Below are 23,513 nucleotides of genomic sequence, written 5' to 3'. Positions count from 1 at the left end.
AACCACCCTTGCTTACACCTTGATCTCAGATTTCCAGCTTCTGGAAACGTGAGAAGATGTTTTTCTGTTGTTGAAGTCTATAATACTCTGGTTATGACCACCCTAGCACATGAACTCTGGTTATGGCGGCCCGAGATCCAACCAGTCCATCCTAAAGGAGATCAGTCCTGGGTGTTCATTGGAAGGACTGATGCTAAAGCTGAAACTCCAATACTTTGGCCATCTCATGAGAAGAGTTGACTCATTGGAAAAGACTCTGATGCTGGGAGGGATTGGGGACAGGAGGAGAAGGGGACGACAGAGGATGAGATGGCTGGATGGCATCACTGACTTGATGCACATGAGTTTGAGTGAACTCCGGGAGTTGGTGATGGACAGGGAGGCCTAGTGTGCTGTGATTCATGGGGTCGCAAAGAGTCAGACACGACTGAGTGACTGAACTGAACTGAACTGAGCACACTAGCATATTCAATTGAAACCCAAATCCTGGGCACATTCAGCTGTTTCTCCCAAGGCTTGACTCTTCTTGTCAAATAACAGAAATGTGCACTGTGATGTTTTAGAGCTTTAAACATCCACTTAACTAAAAAGCCAGCCACTATGTAGACCTGTTTATTAGAACCACCCTTTCAGAAGGAAAAAAAAGTGTTCCATTTCTCCCTAGTTCTACTCCCATCACATAGTCCTGAACTCCCTCGCATTCCCAGCATTTCTCAAGTAAGAAAGAAAAGGGAAGAAGTCATTGGCAGGTCCATGGCTATAAAGAATCTTGGGTCTTTCCAACCCCCTTGGAATTCTGACTGCAGCCTGGTTGACCTCCTATGACTGCTCTACTGCTGGAAATCCTAAATAGGTGCATCTTCTAGGTCCATGAACCAGAGGGGCCCAGGCACAATAGTGTAGACAGCAAGTGAGACAGAGAGGGTGGGCACAAGGCTTCAAAGGGAAGCCTGGGCTCCTGCTGCTCCAAAGAAAGAGGGTTAAGAAGCCTTCTTGAGAGCTCACCTCAAAGCCCTGCAGGCGTCCCAGGTTCATCATGTCATTGCAGCGTTTTGGAACAAGGCACATTAACTCCACTGCTTTCTGTGGGGAAGAAAGCAGTAGTCATAACCAGGAGCAGCACTTGGGTGGGGGGCTCAGGACAATTCCATACTGGAAGACTGAGGCCTCCTGGTGGCTTCTTGATCCTAGGAAAGGACACCGGTCCCTACTGTCCACTTCAGAAGAGAATGGATTTCCTGTTCTAGTTTGCGGGGTGTTGGTCGTCCACGCAGAGGCTCCACATGAATCAGTGACCACATGCAGGAAGGAGGCTACCCAGTCCATCCTTTTTCTACCTTCCCACTTTTGTTTATCCATTTGCTTTCCTTCTCACATTTTCTTTCTTCTCTTTGTTGCTTTCTGGCTGCCCAAGCAACAGCTTAGCCTTGCTTGTGAAACACTAGAGGTTTTAACCTAAAATAACCTGCCAGAATGGTCTGTAACCACTCTGGCTTAAAATAATCCCCATGGTGACGTTGTCTCAAAGGACTTCACTTAGAGAGTAATCCTCGGGGCCCAGGGAGGGAGTGAAAATGGAATAACTTATATGTCAGCTTCAAATAGTACCTGGATTCATAGATAAAGCTGTACACTGAAACACCAATCTCTGCAGGATGTTAGAGAGCTCAAATGCCACCCTTTCCCCCCACATGTCACTGGGAGCCACAAAGAGAACACCAGTGGGGCTGAACTCTGCTCTGACTCAGATTTGGATTCTTGTGTTCTTGATAAACCCTCAGTGTGCTCCTCAACGCCTGGTGTTCCGCATCCTGCCGGGCAGCTGTCTGCAAGGGGCTCTGCTGTCTGAGAGCAGTTGGCCTGGATCTTCTGTCCTCCAGAGCCAATCCCTCCCCTTTAGAGGGAGACATTCAGTACTGTCCCATGAGAACCACCAGCATTACAAGCAGAAAACTCACCTCAATATCTGAACACTCCAAACCAGCCTTCTCGCTGTATCTCAGGAAGTCCTGGCAAGTGCAAGGGTGAGGGGAGGGTAAAACCAGTTAGGAAATACAGCACTACAAAAAAAAACCGAAGCATCATGAAAACCAAGATGACACCCAGAAGGCTCCTCCCAGCAGAGATGGCAATGCTTTGCAGAGCTGAGATGTGAAGTTATGAGTCAGGGCGGACACAGAGAAAACATTCAAGGATTCAAAACTCTGGGTAGAGGGGAGGGGCGGAGAGGAGAGAGTGAGTGAATCGGGACAAAAGGGGAACGAGGACGACAAGGAATGGGAGACGAGACAGTTAAATATCTCTTCCGTTTGCCTTATATTTCTGTAAGACAAGTCAAATTAACAACTTTAAAAAGTAAAAAATGACCAAATTTTAGGTTTAACTCATCTGCGGTTTCTAGGGTTTTTTTTTTTGCCTATTTTTTCTCGGCGAATTCTCTGATTTTATGCTCTTATAATTTTTTAGCTTTTAAACGTACCAAGTCAGTCGGTGACAGCAACAACGTAAGAAAGTGATTTGGAAAAAAGAATATCAAATAACGACCAAACTTAAAGGCAGGAACAACAGGCGTGCAATTTATTTGGGGGCAAAGGTGGTGCAAATAACCAGCAGGTAAGGTAAAAACCCACATGGGCCTCCCACAGGAAAAGTATGGTGGAGACAGAACCTCAAGCTGACCTGCTCCCTAACTCAGAGCCTGACTAAGACCCTGCTCTGGCCCTAAGCAGGGCTCACAGCTCTCTTACCTTGAGAAGCAGTTGATATTTTGTTATTCTCTGAATGGGCTTGATAAGGAAGTCGCTAAGTGTCAGCCTTTGATTTATCTCTTGTTTCACCTCCTGGAACACAAGGGATCTATATTACGCAAAAAGGAACCAAAGGATTGGGGTGCTCTGGTTATGGGTTCAAAGGAAAGGAAGGCACGTCTTCGTGTTTGCCAGTAAAGGTTTAGAATCTACAAAGCACACGATGGGTAGAACTGCCTACATAATAGTTCATTTGTTATTAACACATAGCACACCTCATCATCACCTTCTTATCTATCAAGCTCTGTCACCCCCTGTGTCCTTACCCCTGTCCTGGGGACAAGCTGGAATGGGTGTTCTTTTCTCTCTTCCCCTTCAGGGTCAAGTCAGAAATGAAGGGATTTCCCTGGGACACAGAGGCCTAGGGGCTGGACCCTGGACTCAGATCTGCAAACAATTAGTTGTGGGCTCTTTGCTAGACAAGGTGTTGCCTCTCCTCCAGCAAAATAAACACTTCCAGGTTGGGGCAGAACGGACACTTTGAGGTGCTTGTCGGATCTCTGGGAACAGGAGCAGAGGCTATGTACAAGGTGCCTATGAGCGCCCCCTGGGAGGAGGAGGGCCCTCAGCAGTCTCCAGAGCCTGGTGATGAGACTGGGGGCACAGTGGGCTCTGGGGCCATGGGAGGAGGACCGGAACTTCTGCAGCAGTCTCTGAACTACAGAGTCCTTCTATCAGCAGGGACTCCAGTCCACTCACTGAGCTGTCTCCACTCCTCTCCAGCAAAGGGACTCATGAGAACTTAGCCAAGAAGCTAATTAATGGCTCTGAGGAGGCGGCTATCTCTGTCCTGAGGGATGGGCAGTGCTGGGTGGGGGTCACCAGCCAAAGAATGACGGCTGGTATTTCTGAACGGGTTGATCTTGGGCTGAGTTTCTTGCCCCCACCCTGGTTCAGCCAAGATCGAGCAGCTTACTTCAAAGTAGGCATCGTACTCGGCGACGATGTACTCAGAGCGCGGCTTGTTCTGGCAGTACCACACGTAGATGTGCAGCTTCCGCTCCTGCAAAGGAGGGAAGAGGGAAAGGCGCTCAGGCACCTGTGCCACGCGGTCATCCTCAGAGCGCTAAGCTGGTCCAAGCATGGAGAAGAGGACATAGATCTGGTTCATGCTCTGGGGATGCACCAAGGCGGCTAAATATCAGGGACAGAAGAGTAAACATAGTGGGCAAGAGCCCATCTTCCAAACTGCCAAGGAAAGGAGAAAAAGAAACCCAACAGCTCAGAAAGGGATGAGGAGGAAGAGCAGAGAAGGGAAGGGATTGTAAAATGCATGCAAATGAGCCTGGTGTGAGGGGGAAGGGTGGGGCTTGGGGCAACACTCACATATTTAATAAAGAGCTGTGCCAATCTGTCTTGCTCCTGGATACATTTTTCCAGTTCACCCAGGAAAACACTAAAGGAGGATGGAGAAGAGAAGAAAGCCACATTCTTTAGAACTGTATTACTTCTCAATGAGGAGGTAAATGACAGATAACTCCCCGCAGACTGCACCCCTAAGGTCAGACGCGGGAGGATGGGGGCGCCCCAGGCTCCAGGACACCCTGATCCTCAGGGCAATGCAGCACTTACTCCTTATGCCAATCATAAATCTGGTGAATATTTCCAAACACGATTTTATCCTTCCCTCGCATGTCCTCAGGGACACCCTTTTCTTCTATTCTCTTCATGAAACCCTGCAGGGCGGAGGCAATGGTTAAGAGAGCATTTCAGAGAATATTTCTGGACCAAGGCCCACCCAGCAGCCCAGAGGAAGCCCACCCTCTGTGTGAGGAGAAGGGCAAGGGCTTCTGTGGTTTCTCACCACTCAACCAGGACTTCACTCTTATGCAGAGTGAAAGACAGAACTTTCTGAAGTTCTGGGTCCCTTTCTTTGTCTCCAGCCCCCTTAAGAAAGCAGGACGAAGAAGATATAGTTGGCTGTTCCTCTCCTGTCTCCCAATCCAAATTATGTCTTTGAAGGCTTAAAACTAGATATGTCTGACCTAGAAATAAGTCTTAATATGTGAATACTTCAGTTTCTGTAACTGGAGAAAGACATGGTAACCCACTCCAGTATTCTTGCCTGGAGAATCCCATGGACAGAGGAGGCTGGCAAGCTACAGTTCATGGGGTCACAAAGAGTCGGACACAACTGAGTGACTTAGCACAGCACAGCTTCTGTAAAGTGCTAGCAAATATAATCTCATTTCAGCTTTAAGTTCTGACGTTATCAGCAGCATTTGTCCCATTCAAAAGATGAGAAAGCCAATGCATGGGGGATTATGTGATATGTCTAAGTCATACCATTGATATGACTGATCCCTGGACCTCAGGCTCCGGACTCCCAAGCCCACCACTCCCAGGCTGGACTGCCTCTGGTAGCTGCTACATCTTTAGCTGTCCCTATCTCACCTTGGAGAAGAGGATAACTTTCCTAAGTTAGAATTCAGGTCCTCTGTATGCCAGGTTAGTCTGTTTATCCAAGGTTCGGGATAGGCAAATGTGTGTGTGTGCACGTGTGGTGTGTGTGTGTTTTAGTTGCTCAGTTGTGTCTGACTCTTTGCAACCCCATGGACTGTATGAACCTCTAAATCAGCACGCTGCCTAGGAGTGGGACTTATAGACCCAATGCAAGGAAGCAGCAAGCGGTTTAGATATCAAGCATTCACCTTGTTAGACTTCACATCTTTTCATTTAAGATGATTAACCACAGGGCTCTAAGCCCTCTAAATTATCCATTTACTTTCTTGTACCTTCTCATCCATGTGTCTAAATCCCCCTAAAGTAATCCCCTATGGAGAGAGAATTGTTTTATTTACTATCAAGCTGACTCAACTGTGGACCTGCCAATCTTGCTTTATTGTTGGTTTTTAGTTTGTCTGTCAGCTTGGTAGCAATATGCTCTCTTTAAAAATCTAGGGAAACACAGAAGCCCCGAGGTTTCACAAAGAGTGACTTGCTTGACCTGCTGAGTGCTCATGGTGGCTCATAGCCACGAGGAATATATGTCCATATATTTCTTATATATATATATAGATATATATGTATATACACACACACAAATATGGGCTTCCCAGGTGGCGCTACTGATAAAGAACCTACCTGACAATGCAGGAGATGTAAGAGATATGGGTTTGATCCCTGGGTCAGGAAGATCCTCTGGAGGAAGGCATGGCAACCCACTCCAGTATTCTTGCCTAGAGAATCCCATGGACAGAGGATCCTGGCAGGCTACGGTCCATAGGGTTGCAAAGAGTCGGACACGACTAAAGTGACTTAGCACACATGCACGCATATATATAACTAATACATGCACTGGTTAAATACCAATGCAAAGCTTTGGAGACAATGGCTTGGTTACCTAAAACAAGGTGAAATGGATTCAGGTCTAACCAAAAGGCTGCAACATTTGAGGCCTTACATCCCCCTAAATCTCCTATAGTATTTCAAGAGGAAAAGGTTAAAAAAAAAACAACAAAAAACAACTTGTGAAAAAAAAAATCACATATTGTATTTGATCTACTACCATTTTTAGTTTCACCTCTGTAAACACCCAGGGAGAGTAAAGTACATCCTGTCAAGTTAAAATACCTTGGGGCCCAGGTAGGGTCCAATATCCCCCTGGCTGAGTGACCACAGACATGTCCTGAGCCAGGTACTCACCTCCACCACAGTTCCCAGGTCCTTGACATAGTCTTTCTCTGTCTGTACCAGTTCATTCAGGACAAACCTGAGCAAGAGATTAAGAACAATGAGGGCTCCTCTTCACTGTGAAGCAAGAAATCCTCACATCGAAGTTCACAATAAAGTTACTTTGGTGCCTCTATGACAAGGCCACCCAAACCCACTTGCCTAGAAAATCCCATGGATGGAGGAGCCTGGTAGGCTGCAGTCCGTGGGGTCGCTAAGGGTCAGACACCACTGAGCGACTTTACTTTCACTTTTCACTTTAACACATTGGAGAAGGAAATGGCAACCCACTCCAGTGTTCTTGCCTGGAGAACCCCAGGGAAGGGGGAGCCTGGTGCGCTTCTGTCTGTGGGGTCACACAGAGTCGGACACGACTGAAGTGACTTAGCAGCAGTAGCAGCAACCCAAACCCACACTGAGCACTCTGGAGGAGGTGCTGGCTGATGCCCTCTGGATGAGAGGCCCCCACTGGTGAGAAGCTGAAGGCATCCAGGCTGAGAGGGTTTTCCCAGACAGCAGCAATGCCAGAATAACAACACTTACAACCTAGCATTTGTCTTCCTATTGTTTATAATTCCTCCTCCCTCGCCTATAACTGAATAATTGTACAACACAAGGCAGAAGGAATAACAGCCACTTGGCAAAACTGAGTTATGAAAGCTTTGATCAGCAAGAGACTTTTTCTCCTTCATGTCAACTCTGTTCTTTGCTTAACCAGAAGAGAAAGACATTTGTTAAGCAACCTTTGGGCCTCAGAGACACTCATCAAGAGAAGTGTTTGAGATACAGAAGCTACAATAATTCAGATAGGTGTCCATGGTAACCAGCCTGCAAAATCCCCAGTCAAGGCCAGAAAGACTGACTGAAGCCATTCCCTAATCACCACTTTCAGTGTGGCCGCCTCCCCAGCCCCACCAGAGGTGGGATTTAACCACTACAAGGATATTTACTTTCTTGGTTTCTTTCTTGTTAACGATTTCTTCTTCTTAGAGCATGTGCTTTGTGCTTATGAGAGGGTAAGTACTGTAAGCCCGAGTTTATGCAGATGCTGAGACTGAGGCAGTATTGCCAAAGATGACATGTGAGAGGCAGAGCTGGGATCTGAACCCAGCTGTACAAGAGTTCAGAGACTCCACTCTTTCACTGTTGCCCGCTGCCTGGCTAAGCTACTCAGACTGGCTCTCCAGAGTCCCTGAGGAGTCAAACCCAAACATTTCTTTCTGTCCAGACAGTAAACAGCTGGACATAAAACAAGTATGGCTGTGCACAGAGGCAGGGTAGGTGTATGCGGCCTACTGGAGTCTGACTTGTATTACCCAAGTTTGAAAGAGTTCTGCCTGGAGCCACACAACTGCATTTTTGGCCTGAGTGGGAGAAAGAATCAAGTTCTGGGACATCAAAGAGGCGCTGCAGCACAAGGGTGGTAGCCGTTCTAAGCCTTGGAAGCAATTCATCTGAAATTTTTGTCCCATACAGCACAGAAAAGCCACAAATCCCTGGGCTTGGAGCCCCAGGGTGATGGGGAGGAGGCAAGGGAAACACACACTTCTTTATCAATGTGCCCAGCACTTCCAACCAGCTCCCTCTCTCTGATATACACAATTATGTGTTTCAGGCCACAGGAAGGAACTGGCAAGGCCAAATAAAAGCATTTAAATATACTGGAGCACAGACTGAGTTACCGCTTAGAAGAACATGGTGAAAAGAAAAACCACAGGAAAGTTAGAGTGGGAATTTGGGGCTGGAAGGGCTCTCTGGGGAGGAAGTCCGGCTCTCCGCTTCTGGATGATATTTCTAGCCTGCTGACATTGAAGGGTATCCTAGCTTTCCAGCCTCTAGGAAAGGGGATTGGATTAGGTGCTGCGAGTGGACCTAGCATTTCCTCCCTCAAAGAGCTGATGAAACACTTGAAGAGACAAGGACACATAGGAAGACCTCCGAAAGGGACATAAAAGATTTATGCTGCCTGCAACTCAAGGCAGTGCACAATCAATTGCCAAATAAATTGAACTGATAATAAAACAATTTTTTCATGTTCAGTTCTTCTGAGTAAAAGTTATTTACTAATGGGCTTGCCTTATAGCTCAGTTGGTAAAGAATCTGCCTACAGTGCAGGAGACCCCAGTTCAAACCCTGGGTTGGGAAGATCCCCTGGAGAAGGGATAGACTATCCACTCCAGTATTCTTGGGCTTCCCTGTGGCTCAACTGGTAAAGAATCCGCCTGCAGGGCAGGAGACCTCGGTTTGATCCCTGGGTTGGGAAGATCCCCTGGAGAAGGGAAAGGCTACCCACTCCAGTATTCTGGCCTGGAGTATTCTCTAGGACTATACAGTCCATGGGGTTGCAAAGAGTAATACAAAGTAAACGTTATTCTTTGGTCCAACTAACTATTTCCAGATACAGGTAAGATCCACAACTGACCCTCTATGCTTCACAGTAGTAGGGAATGGCTGGTTTTCCAAAGAAAATCTCTTAGAGCCTTTGCATTGGCTGTTCCCTGTGCCGAGAATACTTTTCCTCAATGGCTCAGCCTCCTTCTGGTCTTCATGCAGAACACTTCAGTCAGAACCATTTTAAGCTGCAACATGGACTCATCCATACTCCTGATCTCCCTTACTATTTAAAAAATTTTTTTCAGCTTCTAACATACTACATGATTTATTTTAAATTTTATTGTATGATTTTTCCCATTAGAATGTGAACTTGCCACGAGAGCATGGACTTTTATTTTGTTGTTATTGTTTGTTTTATTCATTGATATATGTCAAGCAGTTGGTACAATAGATAATTCAATAAATATCTGTTGAATAAATGAGTGGCTAAAATTTGAAGACAATTACATCCATTCTTGACTTTTTTCTTCTCCTGGACAAATAACTGTCTGTTTTCATCTTTTTTCCATGGAGCTCCCATTTATCACTTTGAGGTCTTACTGGATGGAGTCTCAGTTCTCTATTCCCCTCAGCCTCCAGCCTCATGTGGGGTTTACAATTAAACACCTACACATCATCTCTTTCCTTGTGGCCATAAATTATAGCAGAATAAGGGCAATATACAGCAAAAGGAATGAGCCATTCTAACAGCTGGCTTTTTGGGACAGCGCAGGATGTGGAGAGACACAGAGCTGAGCGAGGGAGAGGGGGGTTAGAAATGAGCGAAATGGGTAAAAGAGGCAACAAACTTTTGCCTCTCGGATCGAAATTAGACAGTGTCACGTCTGGAAGCAAGACAATGACTGAAAGCTTAAATGACTGTTCACAGGCTCTTTACAAGAGTAGAGACAGGCTTTGCCAAGGAGCCCCTGTCATCTCAAAGGTCACCTCCCTGATATAAGCGTTCATCTTCCTGACAAAAGTTTTGCTTTGGTTTGACAAGACTGGAACATCAACTTCGACCCTGACTCACTTATGTAAAAACAACCTGGAAAGCTAAGGAGGATTAGCTTTGCCCAAATCCTAAGAAATTTCCCTTTGGGGGTGGTATTTATTTACCTCTATTCTATTCTTGGGGTTCCCCTGAGCACCATAAAGTTAAGGTGGTAAATACAGAACCAGAGTGCTTACATGCCACCTGCTCATTTCCCCGAGGAGGTGACAGCCCTGCCCTGGCTATGATGTTTCCTAGGAAATAGTCACAAACGGCCACTTTGCCTATTTCCAGGCAACAGAAGGGACTGGCCTCATTTATTTCTGCTAATCTTCAGGTCTACGATCAGGCTCAAGGAGTTATGAGTTTGAGGGAGAAGTGCAGGCTAATTAGAAACAGGGAGGGGCCTTTCCCAACTGCCCATCCTGTTCTCACTGTGCTCACCATCACTCCCATGCCAGGCTACGGGCAAGACTCATCAGCAGCTCTGCTTCCAACACTCAGTCAAACCCTAAACAAGAAAACTGAAGTTCCAGAGGGATTGTGGTTTTACATTAATGGTGTCGCCATCTTTGTGATCAAACCAAGGAATGGAAGAGTGCCTTCACGTCAGGGAAGATAACCCAAGCCTTACATAACACCTGGGTTCTTGTGAAACGGACTGCAGTGTGAATTGTATTTACCCCTAAACATTCAAATAGCAAAGAGTTTCTCTTGGAACTGAGAGCACAGTGAAATAAGTCAGACAGAGAAAGACAAATACTGTATGATATTACTTATGTGTGGGATCTAAAAAAATAAAACAAACTATACAGCAAAAAGGAAACAGACTCACAGATACACAGAACAAACTGGCTGCCAGTTGGGGAGAAGGAAGTGGGCCGGGGCAAGATAGGAGTAGAGAAGTAAGAAGTAGAACTATTTTAGAAACTAGGAGTAAGAAGCAAAATAAACAAGCAAGGATACGCTGCATAGCACAGGGAAATACAGCCAGTATTTTATAACAACTATAAATGGAATATAACCTGTAAAGCTGTGAATCACTATGTTGTAAACCTGTAACTTAAGTAATATTGTACATCAGCTACAACTCAATTTTTAAAAAATTTTAAAAGTAACCAAAAAAGAAATATTACTATATAAAAAATGCTTTTTAAATAAACAAAACCTTTGAGAAGCGGTGGAGCTAGACCCTAGCCCAGTAGCCCAACAGCTCCCTTTTCCTATATGTTACTTTTCTACATCTGGGGGAACGTTTCCTCAGATTAAATTCCATCAGACTTTCTACCATGGATTCTTTGATATGGGGCCATAGAAATGGTCCCAAAGTTTCCTAATCTTTGTTTTCTTTTTATCATCATGTTTTAAATTTCCAATAGACCTTGGTTATAACCACACTTTGTCAGTAATATTTCAGCTGAATATCCTTACAGAGCCAAACGTCTCCTTGTTGATCAATGCCACACTGTACAGACCGATGGTCACCTTTACTTAGAATGAATAATATCAATGGAAACAGTGGGGAATCCCTAATTCTCCCTAAACTTCCCAGGACCCCTGACCCTTGCCCACTGCACACACGTGCAGCAGGCTGGAGTCTGGGGAAGTACTTACATCCTGCCTCTCAGAGCCTTGGCTTTCTGTTCTTCTTCCAGATTTCTGGGAGGTGTGGGTGGGGTCATGCCTTCGTTCAGGCAGCCTGTGGGGTCTTTCAAGCTCCCTCGGTAAGAGTTTCCTTCCAGACTCTGAAAAGAGAAGAATAAACAACCTTAAAGAAGTGTACGTGGGAGAGTAGTCCGGAAGTCCTCATGTCCCCCCAGCCTAGCCACAGCCATCTTGGTAGATCAGTAACCAAGGCTGTCCGCCCTGAACTTCAGGAAAGTACCAGGAGGCCAGACTCCCATCTTCCTGCAGCAGGGCACCCAGAGCTGCTGCCTTCTCAGGCAATCAGGATGTGCTTGGCGTCAGGGGATGCCAATTTCCCAGACATAATGGACACTGCCAAAGTGACTAATCTCTGGGTAAGAGCTCCAGAGGTAAAGCTAATTACTGCAATTCTACAAACAAGCAGCAAGGAAAGAAAGTCAGTTGTAGGACCACCAAGTGCAAATTAACAAGGGGAGGGTAGCGATGGGAGAATTCATTCGGTAAAATCATGTTTGTTAAATCAGCTACAATTTTCTTTGAAGAGACTAATGAGATGCAAACAAGAAGAGGTAAACAGATTTAGCGTTTTCTAAAAACATCTTTGCTAAGGTTATTTACGAAGGGCTTTCTTTCATTTATTAATCCCTTTAATCTCTTTTAATTAAGGTGCTGCAGGACTGAGAAACAAGTTAAAGAGCTTAATAAATATGTTACTCTAGAAAGAGCTAAGGGTAAAGGATTCTAATTCCAGACCTGCTAGTCCCTGGACAATCTTAAGACAGCTAAATCTTGAGACAGTTAAAATCATTCCAAATTGATTTTTTCTCAATTTTCAAATTGGGTCTCTCCTCTTTTACAGATTTTTAAGGAACAGTCAGAGACAATAGGTGTATAACCCCTTGAAAAATTTAAAATGCTTTATAACAGTGAGCATCCCCCACTACCCCCACGGATGGAACTAACGAGGATGCTAAAAAAATATGGGGTCAATCTTAACATTTTTATAAGCACTGTAGGAAAAACAGCACAGAATGACACGTCATTTCATTGTGCAAACTGGCAGAAACCATGTGGATAAACAATAAGCTGGAGACCAAGGTTATGATGGGCAACTATAAAACAAATACGAGAGAGTAATCCAAACTATCCACACAAAACGACTGTCTAGTACAGCCACTTTGTAGGAAAAGGGAAGGCTTTACTTTGGCAGTCTTTGAAAGATCAACAAGTGCCCCTAAAGGCAGTAGGAACAAAAGACTTTAGCATCGTCTTAAACAACCTGCAGCTGGAGTGTCTGTCGTGAACTGGCTTAGCTGCAGTATTTTAACACAGGCTGAGCAGAGGTAGGAAGAGCCCAGGTAAATGAAACAAAAAGGGAATGAGGCCATTATACGAGAACGGGTGGGGACGTCAGAACTGGAGGCTGGAAACCTTAAAGCTGAGAAGAGATGTCAACCTTCTTTTCCCTCTATTTCACCCTTAAATCAAGAACCTGTGCCAGAGCCTAACATGAATTTGTTATTAACACTAGAACTCAGCATTAAGAGGACAGGGTCTTCAAGCTCGAGAGAGAGAATTTCTTTTAACTTGACATGAAGGTATTTCACAGAACAAGTAACCAACCATGGAAGCTGCCATCCAGGGAAGAAGCCTAGGCTAAATATGTAGAAAGGTCAAGAAAAGTTTAGCTAAATTTGCAGATTCAGGATCTGTAACCAGTGATTAAGGAAATGAGTATCTGGTGCTGAGGCTTGACAAGCCACCAGACAGATATGCTTTTCAACGACATGTGACATGTCCCCTGATGCCATCAACAGAGACAGGCTCCCCAGGCAGATGAACCCAGCTGGTGATTGATCTGATTACATGCCTTTTAATTCCCCTCCCCTTGCCCACATTGTTTCATTTCAGTCTTGTTCTGCAGCTTGTTGGCTGGCAGGATGCTGGCTGCAAGGCCTGGGAAATATGCTTACAACTCTGCTACAAGGCTCTCCCCGTGGACCAACCATCTTGGTGTGGTCCATTCTCAACTCTTATACAGAAGGAAGGACATCTGAGGAGTCCAAAGTGTTACACAGGGAAATATGTTCTGTCTCTTCATGCCTGACCTGTTATATGAGCGAAGAGCCAGGTTATCTCTGGGCAAGGACTCTTAGGCACGGAGTTGAGGAAGGCAGAGTCAGTGAGAGTGGAAGAAGAGAGAAACTCAGGGTTTGGCTAAAATGTGTGCTGTTTCGATCCCTGGGTTGGAAAAATTCCCTGGAGAAGGAAATGGAAACCCACTCCAGTATTCTTGCCCGGAGAATCCCATGGACAGAGGAGCTTGGTGGGCTACAGTCCACAGGGTTGCAAAGAGTCAGACACGACTTAGCAACTAAAACAACAACATGCTGGGTAATCTTTCTCAAATAATGGCATTGGCTAGAAACACCGTAACTAATTCAAGACTGATTCCCTCTGAGGATCTGGCTACCTGTGCTCAAGGTGGGACATGGGGTCCCAGCCAAGGACCACTACAGGTGATCTTCAATTGTCTGTCTGTGCTGCTCCTTGAGGGACATGGGCAGTGATGGCTGGTCAATGAGTGGTGGACTGTGCAGCCACAAGGAGGACTTCTGCCCTGTCTGGGGCTCAGGACCACAATAGTCTCAACAGACAAAGGAAAAGGTGTGCCAAGGAGGAAGCAACAAATGTTGCAAACGGGTGCTCCTATCCTTGGTGCCAGGTCAGGGAATAGAAATGCAAATACAATTCAAAAAAGTGGATTAAGTATGGAGGAAGACTATTGCCACAATGGAAATGAACACATTTCCTGTCAGCTTGATCTTGGACCACATATCCATAAAATGCCCTTCCCTCTGGACTACTATAAGCACCCTTTACATACCCTCTGAACAGCATTTATTACAGTGTTGTGACTGATTTGTTTATACTTAAGCAAATATTTATTGTGCTTCTACAATGTGCTGAATATTTGCAAAGTGCTGGAGAAATGAAGACAGATAACATACGGTTCCTTGCCCACCAAAATCTAAGCTACAATGGGCATTCTGCTAGACAGGAGGGTACCATGGGGAAGATGAGCAACTGTGTGTTATGTGAGTTGAGGGGAGTAGGAACTAGGGAAAGAAGAAATAGGAAGTGAAACGGACAACCCTGGAGAAGGATGCAGAGATCAGATTACAAGAAGTCTTATGTGTAGCAAAAAATCCAAACCACTATGCTGAACACCTGAAATTAATACAAGACTGTAAATCAACTATACTTCAATTTTAAAAAAGAGTACCAACTTTCATGACCAATGAGAGGAGAATTTTATGCAGGGAAGTAATGTGATTGGATTAAGTTTAAGAAAGATTTGTTTTAATACTCCTAAGAGCTCGCGAGAGACGCCGGCTCCAGCGGCGCAACCGGCCACGTGCAGAATCGTGGCCAAGAGGAGATACCCCATGCCCAAGGTTAGGGCGGTGGCTGAGAGGAGCTGTCCCACGTCCAAGAGGCGGTGGCTGCTTGGGCACAGGAGGGCCGAGAGGAGCTACTCCACACTCAAGGTCAGGAGGGGCGGCCTTGAGGAGATACCCCTCGTCCAAGGTAAGGTACAGCAGCTGCACTTTGCTGGAGCAGCTGTGAAGAGATACTCCATGACCAAGGTAAGTGAAACTCAAATAAGAAGGTAGGTATTGGGAGGGGGCATTAGAGGGGAGACACATTGAAATCATAATCACAAAAAACCAGTTGATCTGATCATATGGACCGCAGTCCTGTCTAACTCAATGAAGCTAAGCCATGCCGTGTGGGGCCACCCAAGACGGAAGGGTCATGGTGGAGAGGTCTGACAGAATGTGGTCCACTGGAGAAGGGAATGGCAAACCACTTCAGTATGCTTGCCTTGAGAACCCCATGAACAGTATCAAAAGGCAAAATGATAGGATAGTGAATGAGGAATTCCCTAGGTCGGTAGGTGCCCAGTATGCTACTGGAGATCAGTGGAGAAATAACTCCAGAAAGAATGAAGGGATGGAGCCAAAGCAAAACAAATACCCAGCTGTGGATGTGACTGATGCTAGAAGCAAGGTCCGATGCTGTAAAGAGCAATATTGCATAGGAACCTGAAATGTTAGGTCCATGAATCAAGGCAAATTGGAAGTGGTCAAACAGGAGATGGCAAGAGTGAACGTCGACATTCTAGGAATCAGTGAACTAAAATGGACTGGAATGGGTGAATTTAACTCAGATGACCATTATATCTACTACTGTGGGCAGGAATCCCTTAGAAGAAATGGAGTAGCCATCATGGTCAACAAAAGAGTCCGAAATGCAGTACTTGGATGCAATCTTAAAAATGACAGAATAATTTCTGTTCGTTTCCAAGGCAAACCATTCAGTATTACAATAATCCAAGTCTATGCCCCAACCAGTAACACTGAAGAAGCCGAATTTGAACAGTTCTATGAAGAACTGCTGCTGCTAAGTCGCTGCAGTCGTGTCCGACTCTGTGCGACCCCATAGACGGCAGCCTATCCGGCTCCCCCATCCCTGGGATTCTCCAGGCAAGAATACTGGAGTGGGCTGCCACTTCCTTCTCCACTATGAAGACCTACAAGACCTTTTAGAACTAACACCCAAAAAAGATGTCCTTTTCATTATAGGGGACTGGAATGCAAAACTAGGAAGTCAAGAAACACCTGGAGTAACAGGCAAATTTGACCTTGGAGCACGAAATGAAGCAGGGCAAAGGCTAAAAGAGTTTTGCCAAGAGAACGCACTGGTCATAGCAAACACCCTCTTCCAACAACACAAGAGAAGACTCTACACATGGACATCACCAGATGGTCAATACCAAAATCATATTGATTATATTCTTTGCAGCCAAAGATGGAGAAGCTCTATACAGTTAGCAAAAACAAGACCAGGAGCTGACTGTGGCTCAAATCATGAACTCCTTATTGCCAAATTCAGACTGAAATTGAAGAAAGTAGGGAAAACCACTAGACCATTCAGATATGACCTAAATCAAATCCCTTATGATTATACAGTGGAAGTGAGAAATAGATTTAAGGGATTAGATCTGATAGATAGAGTGCCTGATGAACTCTGGACGGAGGTTCGTGACATTGTACAGGAGACAGGGACCAACACCATCCCCATGGACAAGAAATACAAAAAAGCAAAATGGCTGTCTGAGGAGGCCTTACAAATAGCTGTGAAAAGAAGAGAAGAGAAAAGTAAAGGAGAAAAGGAAAGATATAAGCATCTGAATGCAGAGTTCCAAAGAATAGCAAGGAGAGATAAGAAAGCCTTCCTCAGCGATCAATGCAAAGAAATAGAGGAAAACAACAGAATAGGAAAAACAAGAGATCTTTTCAAGAAAATTAGAGATATCAAGGGAACATTTCATGCAAAGATGGGCTCGATAAAGGACAGAAATGGTATGGACCTAACAGAAGCAGAAGATATTAAGAAGAGGTGGCAAGAATACACAGAAGAACTGCACAAAAAAGAGCTTCACGACGAAGATAGTCACGATGGCGTGATCACTCACCTGGAACCAGACATCTTGGAATGTGAAGTCAAGTGGGCCTTAGAGAGCATCATGACAAACAAAGCTAGTGGAGGTGATGGAATTCCAATTGAGCTATTTCAAATCCTGAAAGATGATGCTGTGAAAGTGCTGCACCCAATATGCCAGCAAATTTGGAAAACTCAGCAATGGCCACAGGACTGGAAAAGATCAGTCTTCATTCCAATCCCAAAGAAAGGCAATGCCAAAGAATGCTCAAATTACCGCACAATTGCACTCATCTCACACGCTAGTAAAGTCATGCTCAAATGTCTCCAAGCTAGGCTTAAGCAATATGTGAATCGTGAACTTCCAGATGTTCAAGCAGGTTTTAGAAAAGGCAGAGGCACTAGAGATCAAATTGCCAACATCCGCTGGATTATGGAGAAAGCAAGAGAGTTCCAGAAAAACATCTATTTCTGCTTCATTGACTATGCCAAGGCCTTTGACTGTGTGGATCACAATAAACTGTGGAACATTCTGAAAGAGATGGGAATCCCAGACCACCGGACTTGCCTCTTGAGAAACCTGTATGCAGGTCAGGAAGCAACAGTTAGAACTGGACATGGAACAACAGACTGGTTCCAAATAGGAAAAGGAGTACGTCAAGGTTGTATATTGTCACCCTGCTTATTTAACTTATATGCAGAGTATATCATGAGGAACGCTGGGCTGGAAGAAGCACAAGCTGGAATCAAGATTGCTGGGAGAAATATCAATAACCTCAGATATGCAGATGACACCACCCTTATGGCAGAAAGTGAAGAGGAACTCAAAGGCCTCTTGATGAAAGTGAAAGAGGAGAGTGAAAAGGTTGGCTTGAAGCTCAACATTCAGAAAACGAAGATCATGACATCTGGTCCCATCACTTCTTGGGAAATAGATGGGAAACAGTCAAAACGGTGTCAGACTTTATTTTTTTGGGCTCCAAAATCACTGCGGATGCTGATTGCAGCCATGAAATTAAAAGACGCTTACTCCTTGGAAGGAAAGTTATGACCAGCCTAGATAGCATATTAAAAAGCAGAGACATTACTTTGCCAACCAAGGTCCATCTAGTCAAGGCTATGGTTTTTCCCGTGGTCATGTATGGATGTGAGAGTTGGACTGTGAAGAAAGCTGATCGCCGAAGAATTAATGCTTTTGAACTGTGGTGCTGGAGAAGACTCTTGAGAGTCCCTTGGACTGCAAGGAGATCCAACCAGTCCATTCTAGAGGAGATCAATCCTGGGTGTTCATTGGAAGGACTGATGCTAAAGCTGAAACTCCAATACTTTGGCCACCTCATGCGACGAGTTGACTCACTGGAAAAGACTCTGATGCTGGGAGCGATTGGGGGCAGGAGGAGACGGGGACGACAGAGAATGAGATGGCTGGATGGCATCACCGACTCGATGGACATGAGTTTGAGTGAACTCTGGGAGTTGGTGATGGACAGGGAGGCCTGGCGTGCTGTGGTTCATGGGGTCGCTAAGAGTCGGACACGACCGAGCAACTGAACTGAACTGAACTGAAGAGCTCTTCATGACTTGGGAAAATGTATCTGATGTCAGTAAGGGAAAACAGGACTTACAATTTACATACTCTATGATTAACTACATTATTTTTAAAATATCTGAATTTCAACACTGACTATGTTTAGATGATGATATTATGGCTTCCCTGGTGGCTCAGAGGTTAAAGCGTCTGCCTCCAATGCGGGAGACCCGGGTTCGATCCCTGGGTCGGGAAGATCCCCTGGAGAAGGAAATGGTAACCCACTCCAGTATTCTTTCCTGGAGAATCCCATGGACGGAGAAGCCTGGTAGGCTACAGTCCACTGGGTCGCAAAGGGTCGGACACGACTGAGCAACTGAACGGAACGGAACGGATTATGAGATATAATTGTGCTTAAAATCTTGTTTCATTTTTTCTTGAATGAGCATATAATGCTTTTGTTAATCAGAAAAGAACTATTAAAATATTTTTTAAAAGGAAAAATGAAAGAAAACTAAGATTTCCCCCATCAGTCATGCAAAGAGACGTCAGACTGAAATTAAGGAGGAAATGGTTGCAACAGCGAAGGCAGGAGAGGATTTCTGAGCATCAACTCTAGACTGTGAGCTCCATTAAGGAGGGTTCTATGCTGACAGGACAGGCATAGAGTAGAGTAGGACTCCAAGAATTTACTGAATGAAACTCTTGGGCAGAGGTCAAAGTTCATCTGATAAAACAACAGACAAGGGTGCTGATCCAGCATCACCTGCCACAACCAACCTTTTAGCTGTCCTACCATTTTATACAAATAAGTATGAAATACCTTGACAAAAAATACTACGATCTTAGTCACTCCCAGGCAAATTGGGGGTAGGGGTTCAGTTCAGTTCAGTTCAGTCGCTCAGTCGTGTCCGACTCTCTGTGACCCCATGAATCACAGCACGCCAGGCCTCCCTGTCCATCACCAACTTTAGGGGTAGGGAAGATATTTTAAAGTAGGAAAACTGAAGTCTGGATTTTCCAGGCAAATGACATTACACGTTTGCGACTTCAGATTAAATTTTTTTTGGAGGAAATCTAAACTATTCTAACAAGCTCAGGAATCTTTTCCACAGAAGGATGCTAGAGGAACTCAGTTCTTGAAAGCACACATTTTCATAATGGATATGATGAGGCCATTATTTCTTCCCATCTGCACTGTTAACTCTACTGTATCTTTGACAAAGCAAGCTGATTTATCTAAAGGAGAGCAAAGCATACACACAAATGCAGCCTGACCCTAGCTATGTTCTGTGACCCACAGACTGGCCTAGGGAGGTGAATACTATCAAAGTAGAAGAACCAGAGAGCAGGAAGTCTTGCTGAAGCAGGTAGGGCCAATTCTCAGGGTGTCAGGCCACCAGGTAGACCGAACAAGAGCTCAGTCCTGGCCAGCCTCTTCCCTAAAGATGGAGGATTTTCAGTCAAGGGTCCACCAGTGCCACCATGAGCCCAGTGAACTACTGTGACGTGCCACCTGAGGATAGGAGTTCAGCGAGGAGGCTTTCCTTCTTGAGGCCTAGTCCCTGGTGGGTCAGATGGTAAAGAATCTGTCTGCAATGCGGGAGACCCAGGTTCGATCCCTGGGTGGGGAAGATCCCCTGGAGAAGGAAATAGCAACCCACTTCAGTATTCTTGCCTGGGAAATCCTATGGACAGAGGAGCCTGGTGGGGTACAGTCCATGGAGTAGCAAACAGCCGGACATGACTGAGTGACTAACACTTCACTCTTTCATCTAAGGTAGGTGGTAGAGTCCTGGGCTGTTTAGAAACATAGTAGATTCCCACAAAGCCAGGAAGCCCTTGCTCCTCAAACTTGAGTCATGCTAAGTCGCTTCACTATGGACTGTAGTGTTAGTCGCTGAGTCTGACTCTTTGCAACCCCTGCCAGGCTCCTCTGTCCATGGGATTCTCCAGGCAAGAATACTGGAGTGGGTTGCCATGCCCTCCTTCAGCGGATGTGCCCAACCCAGGAATCAAGCCCGAGTTTCCTGCACTGCAGGTGGATTCTTTATTGTCTGAGCCACCAGGGAAGACCTTCAAATTTGAGGAATAAAACCAAATCACATAAACTGCTAAGCTACTACCCTGCATGCAACATTCACCCAACCACCGATCTACTGACAAAACTGTGTCCCTGTGTTCTGGGTGAAGATAAAGTATGACTGACTCCCTTTCCCTTCCCTTCACAATGCAAATAAGGTGGTTAAGAGCTAACATTTGTGGGATGCTCAACTAATCAGTTTACAAAGCACATTCATACCTTACTCAGCCCTCAGTGTAACTCTCTTGAGATTAGATTCAGGTAGACAGAATCATCACTGTTGATAGGCAAGATAAAAGAGAGGCCTCCAAGTAGACTAAATAACTTGCCCAAAGCTACACAATAAGTAGCAGAGGCAGGATTAACATTACTTCTGATTCCTTATGTACTTAGCACCACCACAGTCAGTCCCTACGTCTAGGAAAAACTTTATTAAAAATCACACAGAAAAACAAGGGAGTCCTTAGTCCTGGCTTAAAGACCATACCTTAATACAAAACCCAGAAAAAGTATTTGAGCTCTATTTGCGGGAAGGTGTGTGGGCAAGCTCTCCTGATAAACAAAATCACTGATTAAAGACCAAAATGGGCAGGTGAGACCTCAGAAGCGTCCATTAATGTCCAGAGGGACTCACCAAAGGAGTTTTCAGGGTTTTATCTGCACCGCAGGTGAGTAAAACCCCTGTCCTAGTTCCCTAATGGCACCTCTCCAGCAGCAGAGATCACAGCTTCTGGAGGCTGTAGCCCTGGAATAGTCATAGACATGTGACCGTAACACACCAAGGGCAGCTTTCAGACTCAGGGACATGAGGGATCTCATGGCTTTGGGGTGGAGCTTGGGGCCAAATGATTTCTAACTACAGCATCTAGTAGTACCATCTCTTGAGCAACACCCCCCCAAAAAAAAAAAAAACCGCAGAAAGAATCTAAGCCCTGGATATAAAAGTCCAAGCACGCCTGATGCTCCTGTAATATTTCCAGTTCTGTACATTCGGAAGGACCTTATTAGCTCTTCTTATACTGAACGAATTTCCACTCACAGGTTCAGACCTCTGGAGCAACCAAGAGTTGGAGACCAGTTCTTTTTTCCCACAGCAGCACTCAATTACTAAAAGACAGCTCTCATGTGTCCTCTCTCTCCTAACTTCTCCCCATACTTAACCTTCTGCAACTCTACTTCAAATGACATGGACTGCATGGTATTGGCCCTGGACTTCCTCCAGGGCCCTTCCACTGAGTTCAAGAACATTTTAGAATGCTGCATTCAGAATCTGATACATGACTCATACACAACTCATGACAGGTGTGGTCTGAAGAGCTTTGAGGACAATGGGGCTATTACGCCCCTGGATCTGTACGTTGTACTTTCATTAACCCAGTCTATGACCACACTGGTTATTTTGGCAGCTGACATACTATTGTACTTACAGTCAAATAAAAACTCCAGAACTTTTTTTTTACAGGGTCTAGATCTTATCCTCCTCTAAGCTAGACAGCTCATGAGAGCAATAGGCATACCAGTCTTGGAGGTGAAGCTGCAACTCCATATTCTCAAATAGGGCTGAAGAAACAACCACCTACAGGTGGTCCGTTGTTACCCCATGGTGGGTACATAGGACAGGAAGAAAGAGAAAGTAGAGGAAAGGAGAAAGGATGGAATTTTGGTTAGAAGATTTTGAGAAATCAAACCACTGCTCTTGCCTTCCTTTCCATGACACAGGCTTGGTTTTATATGTTTGGTCAAAGAAATTGCTGTAATTCTGGGTTTACTGCAGGTCCCCAAGAAATAGCTATTGGTAGAAGAAGTTAAAGTCCTTATTATGGTAAAGTCACCACTGAAAGGCCATTCATTCAATTGCCATTTTTAGACAGTTTGTTCTAGGGCTGATCAACTCCAGCATTATCCTACGCTTCCCCTCTCCTCTGGGGCATTTGCTCTAATGGGGATTCTCAATATCTGTACTCACATGGAAAACACGTGACCCATGGGCCACATAAACCAGAGGCCTGGAGAGGCTCACAACAGTAGCAGTAGGTGAACAGGAGCAGTAAGAAAATGGGAATCCAAAATGAGAAAAATACAGACTCTGGAAACAAGTGTTTACTTATGTATGTATAAAAGACCAGTATACACTAACACAAGGAGGAGAAAATAATGTCCCAAATGGTTAATAATCTAGCTGTGGAGGTGAGCTGCAAATGGAAATATGAAGCCATTTTAACAAGTAACATAACGGGATTATTAAGAGCTGTCCCAGGGAGCATGTGGTTTACACAAAAATTGTTCTGGGGCTGCAAGAAGAAACCTGGCCTGGGCTGGCCAGGGAGGCCCTGGTGGAGAGATGAGATTTGAGTGGGACCTTGAGGGGCTGCTATACTTTAGATAAGCAAAAATAAGGAGAACTTTCCAGAGAAGTTGGAGTGGTATGAACAGAAACTTTGGGGGAGGCAAGCCAAATGCATATTGAGGGACAGTGAAGAAAACAATTTGGTTGGAGCCAAGTTCATTGACCAGAATAACACATGGATGTTGGAAAGGGAGGCTGGAGAACAGGCCACAGGACATTAGACTATTGGGTAAGTTTGGGCTTCATCTGTGGGCCAGGGATTTCCAAACTTTGATTACATACTTCAATTAGTGAACACGATTACAGTCACGCACTCCCAAAACAAGTAACTTATTTATAAATTATGTTTCTACCTTTAAGTACATAATAAAACATACACAAAACCATTTTAAAAGGATGAGTTAAAGAGATTCTAATGTTTTCTTCCAGTACCTCAAAAAACTATCCTGTATACCTGGAGGCACCCTTACATTAGAGACCACTGCCATGATGGGAGAGGGAGGCAGGGAGCCCTCACCGAGTAGGGAAGACAATGTGGTCAGGGGGCTGGTGAG

At 45.0% G+C, this 23,513-nt stretch overlaps 1 protein-coding gene across 17 annotated transcripts in view; it reads right to left on the bottom strand.

The window, feature by feature from the left end:
• The window catches only part of KALRN (kalirin RhoGEF kinase), a 671,338-nt gene that overhangs the window by 52,975 nt on the left and 594,850 nt on the right, over positions 1–23,513 (bottom strand). For all 17 annotated transcript variants that reach the window (XM_088837656.1, XM_055396730.2, XM_088837661.1 and 14 more), the window contains 8 exons: positions 11,461–11,591; positions 6,453–6,519; positions 4,380–4,483; positions 4,134–4,203; positions 3,724–3,810; positions 2,748–2,840; positions 1,959–2,009; positions 1,006–1,083 (listed from right to left, as the gene is read on the bottom strand). In XM_088837656.1, coding sequence (XP_088693782.1) covers positions 1,006–1,083; positions 1,959–2,009; positions 2,748–2,840; positions 3,724–3,810; positions 4,134–4,203; positions 4,380–4,483; positions 6,453–6,519; positions 11,461–11,591 — 681 coding nt within the window. The remainder of the gene's footprint in view (positions 1–1,005; positions 1,084–1,958; positions 2,010–2,747; positions 2,841–3,723; positions 3,811–4,133; positions 4,204–4,379; positions 4,484–6,452; positions 6,520–11,460; positions 11,592–23,513) is intronic.

Source organism: Moschus berezovskii, chromosome 1 (genome assembly GCF_049115385.1).
Source record: "Moschus berezovskii isolate FMDL1 chromosome 1, NW_MosBer_1.0, whole genome shotgun sequence".
In the NCBI taxonomy this organism is placed as follows: Eukaryota; Metazoa; Chordata; class Mammalia; order Artiodactyla; family Moschidae; genus Moschus; species Moschus berezovskii.
The sequence above is the reverse complement of the archived record's forward strand: the minus strand, read 5'-3'. Positions and strand labels throughout refer to the sequence as shown.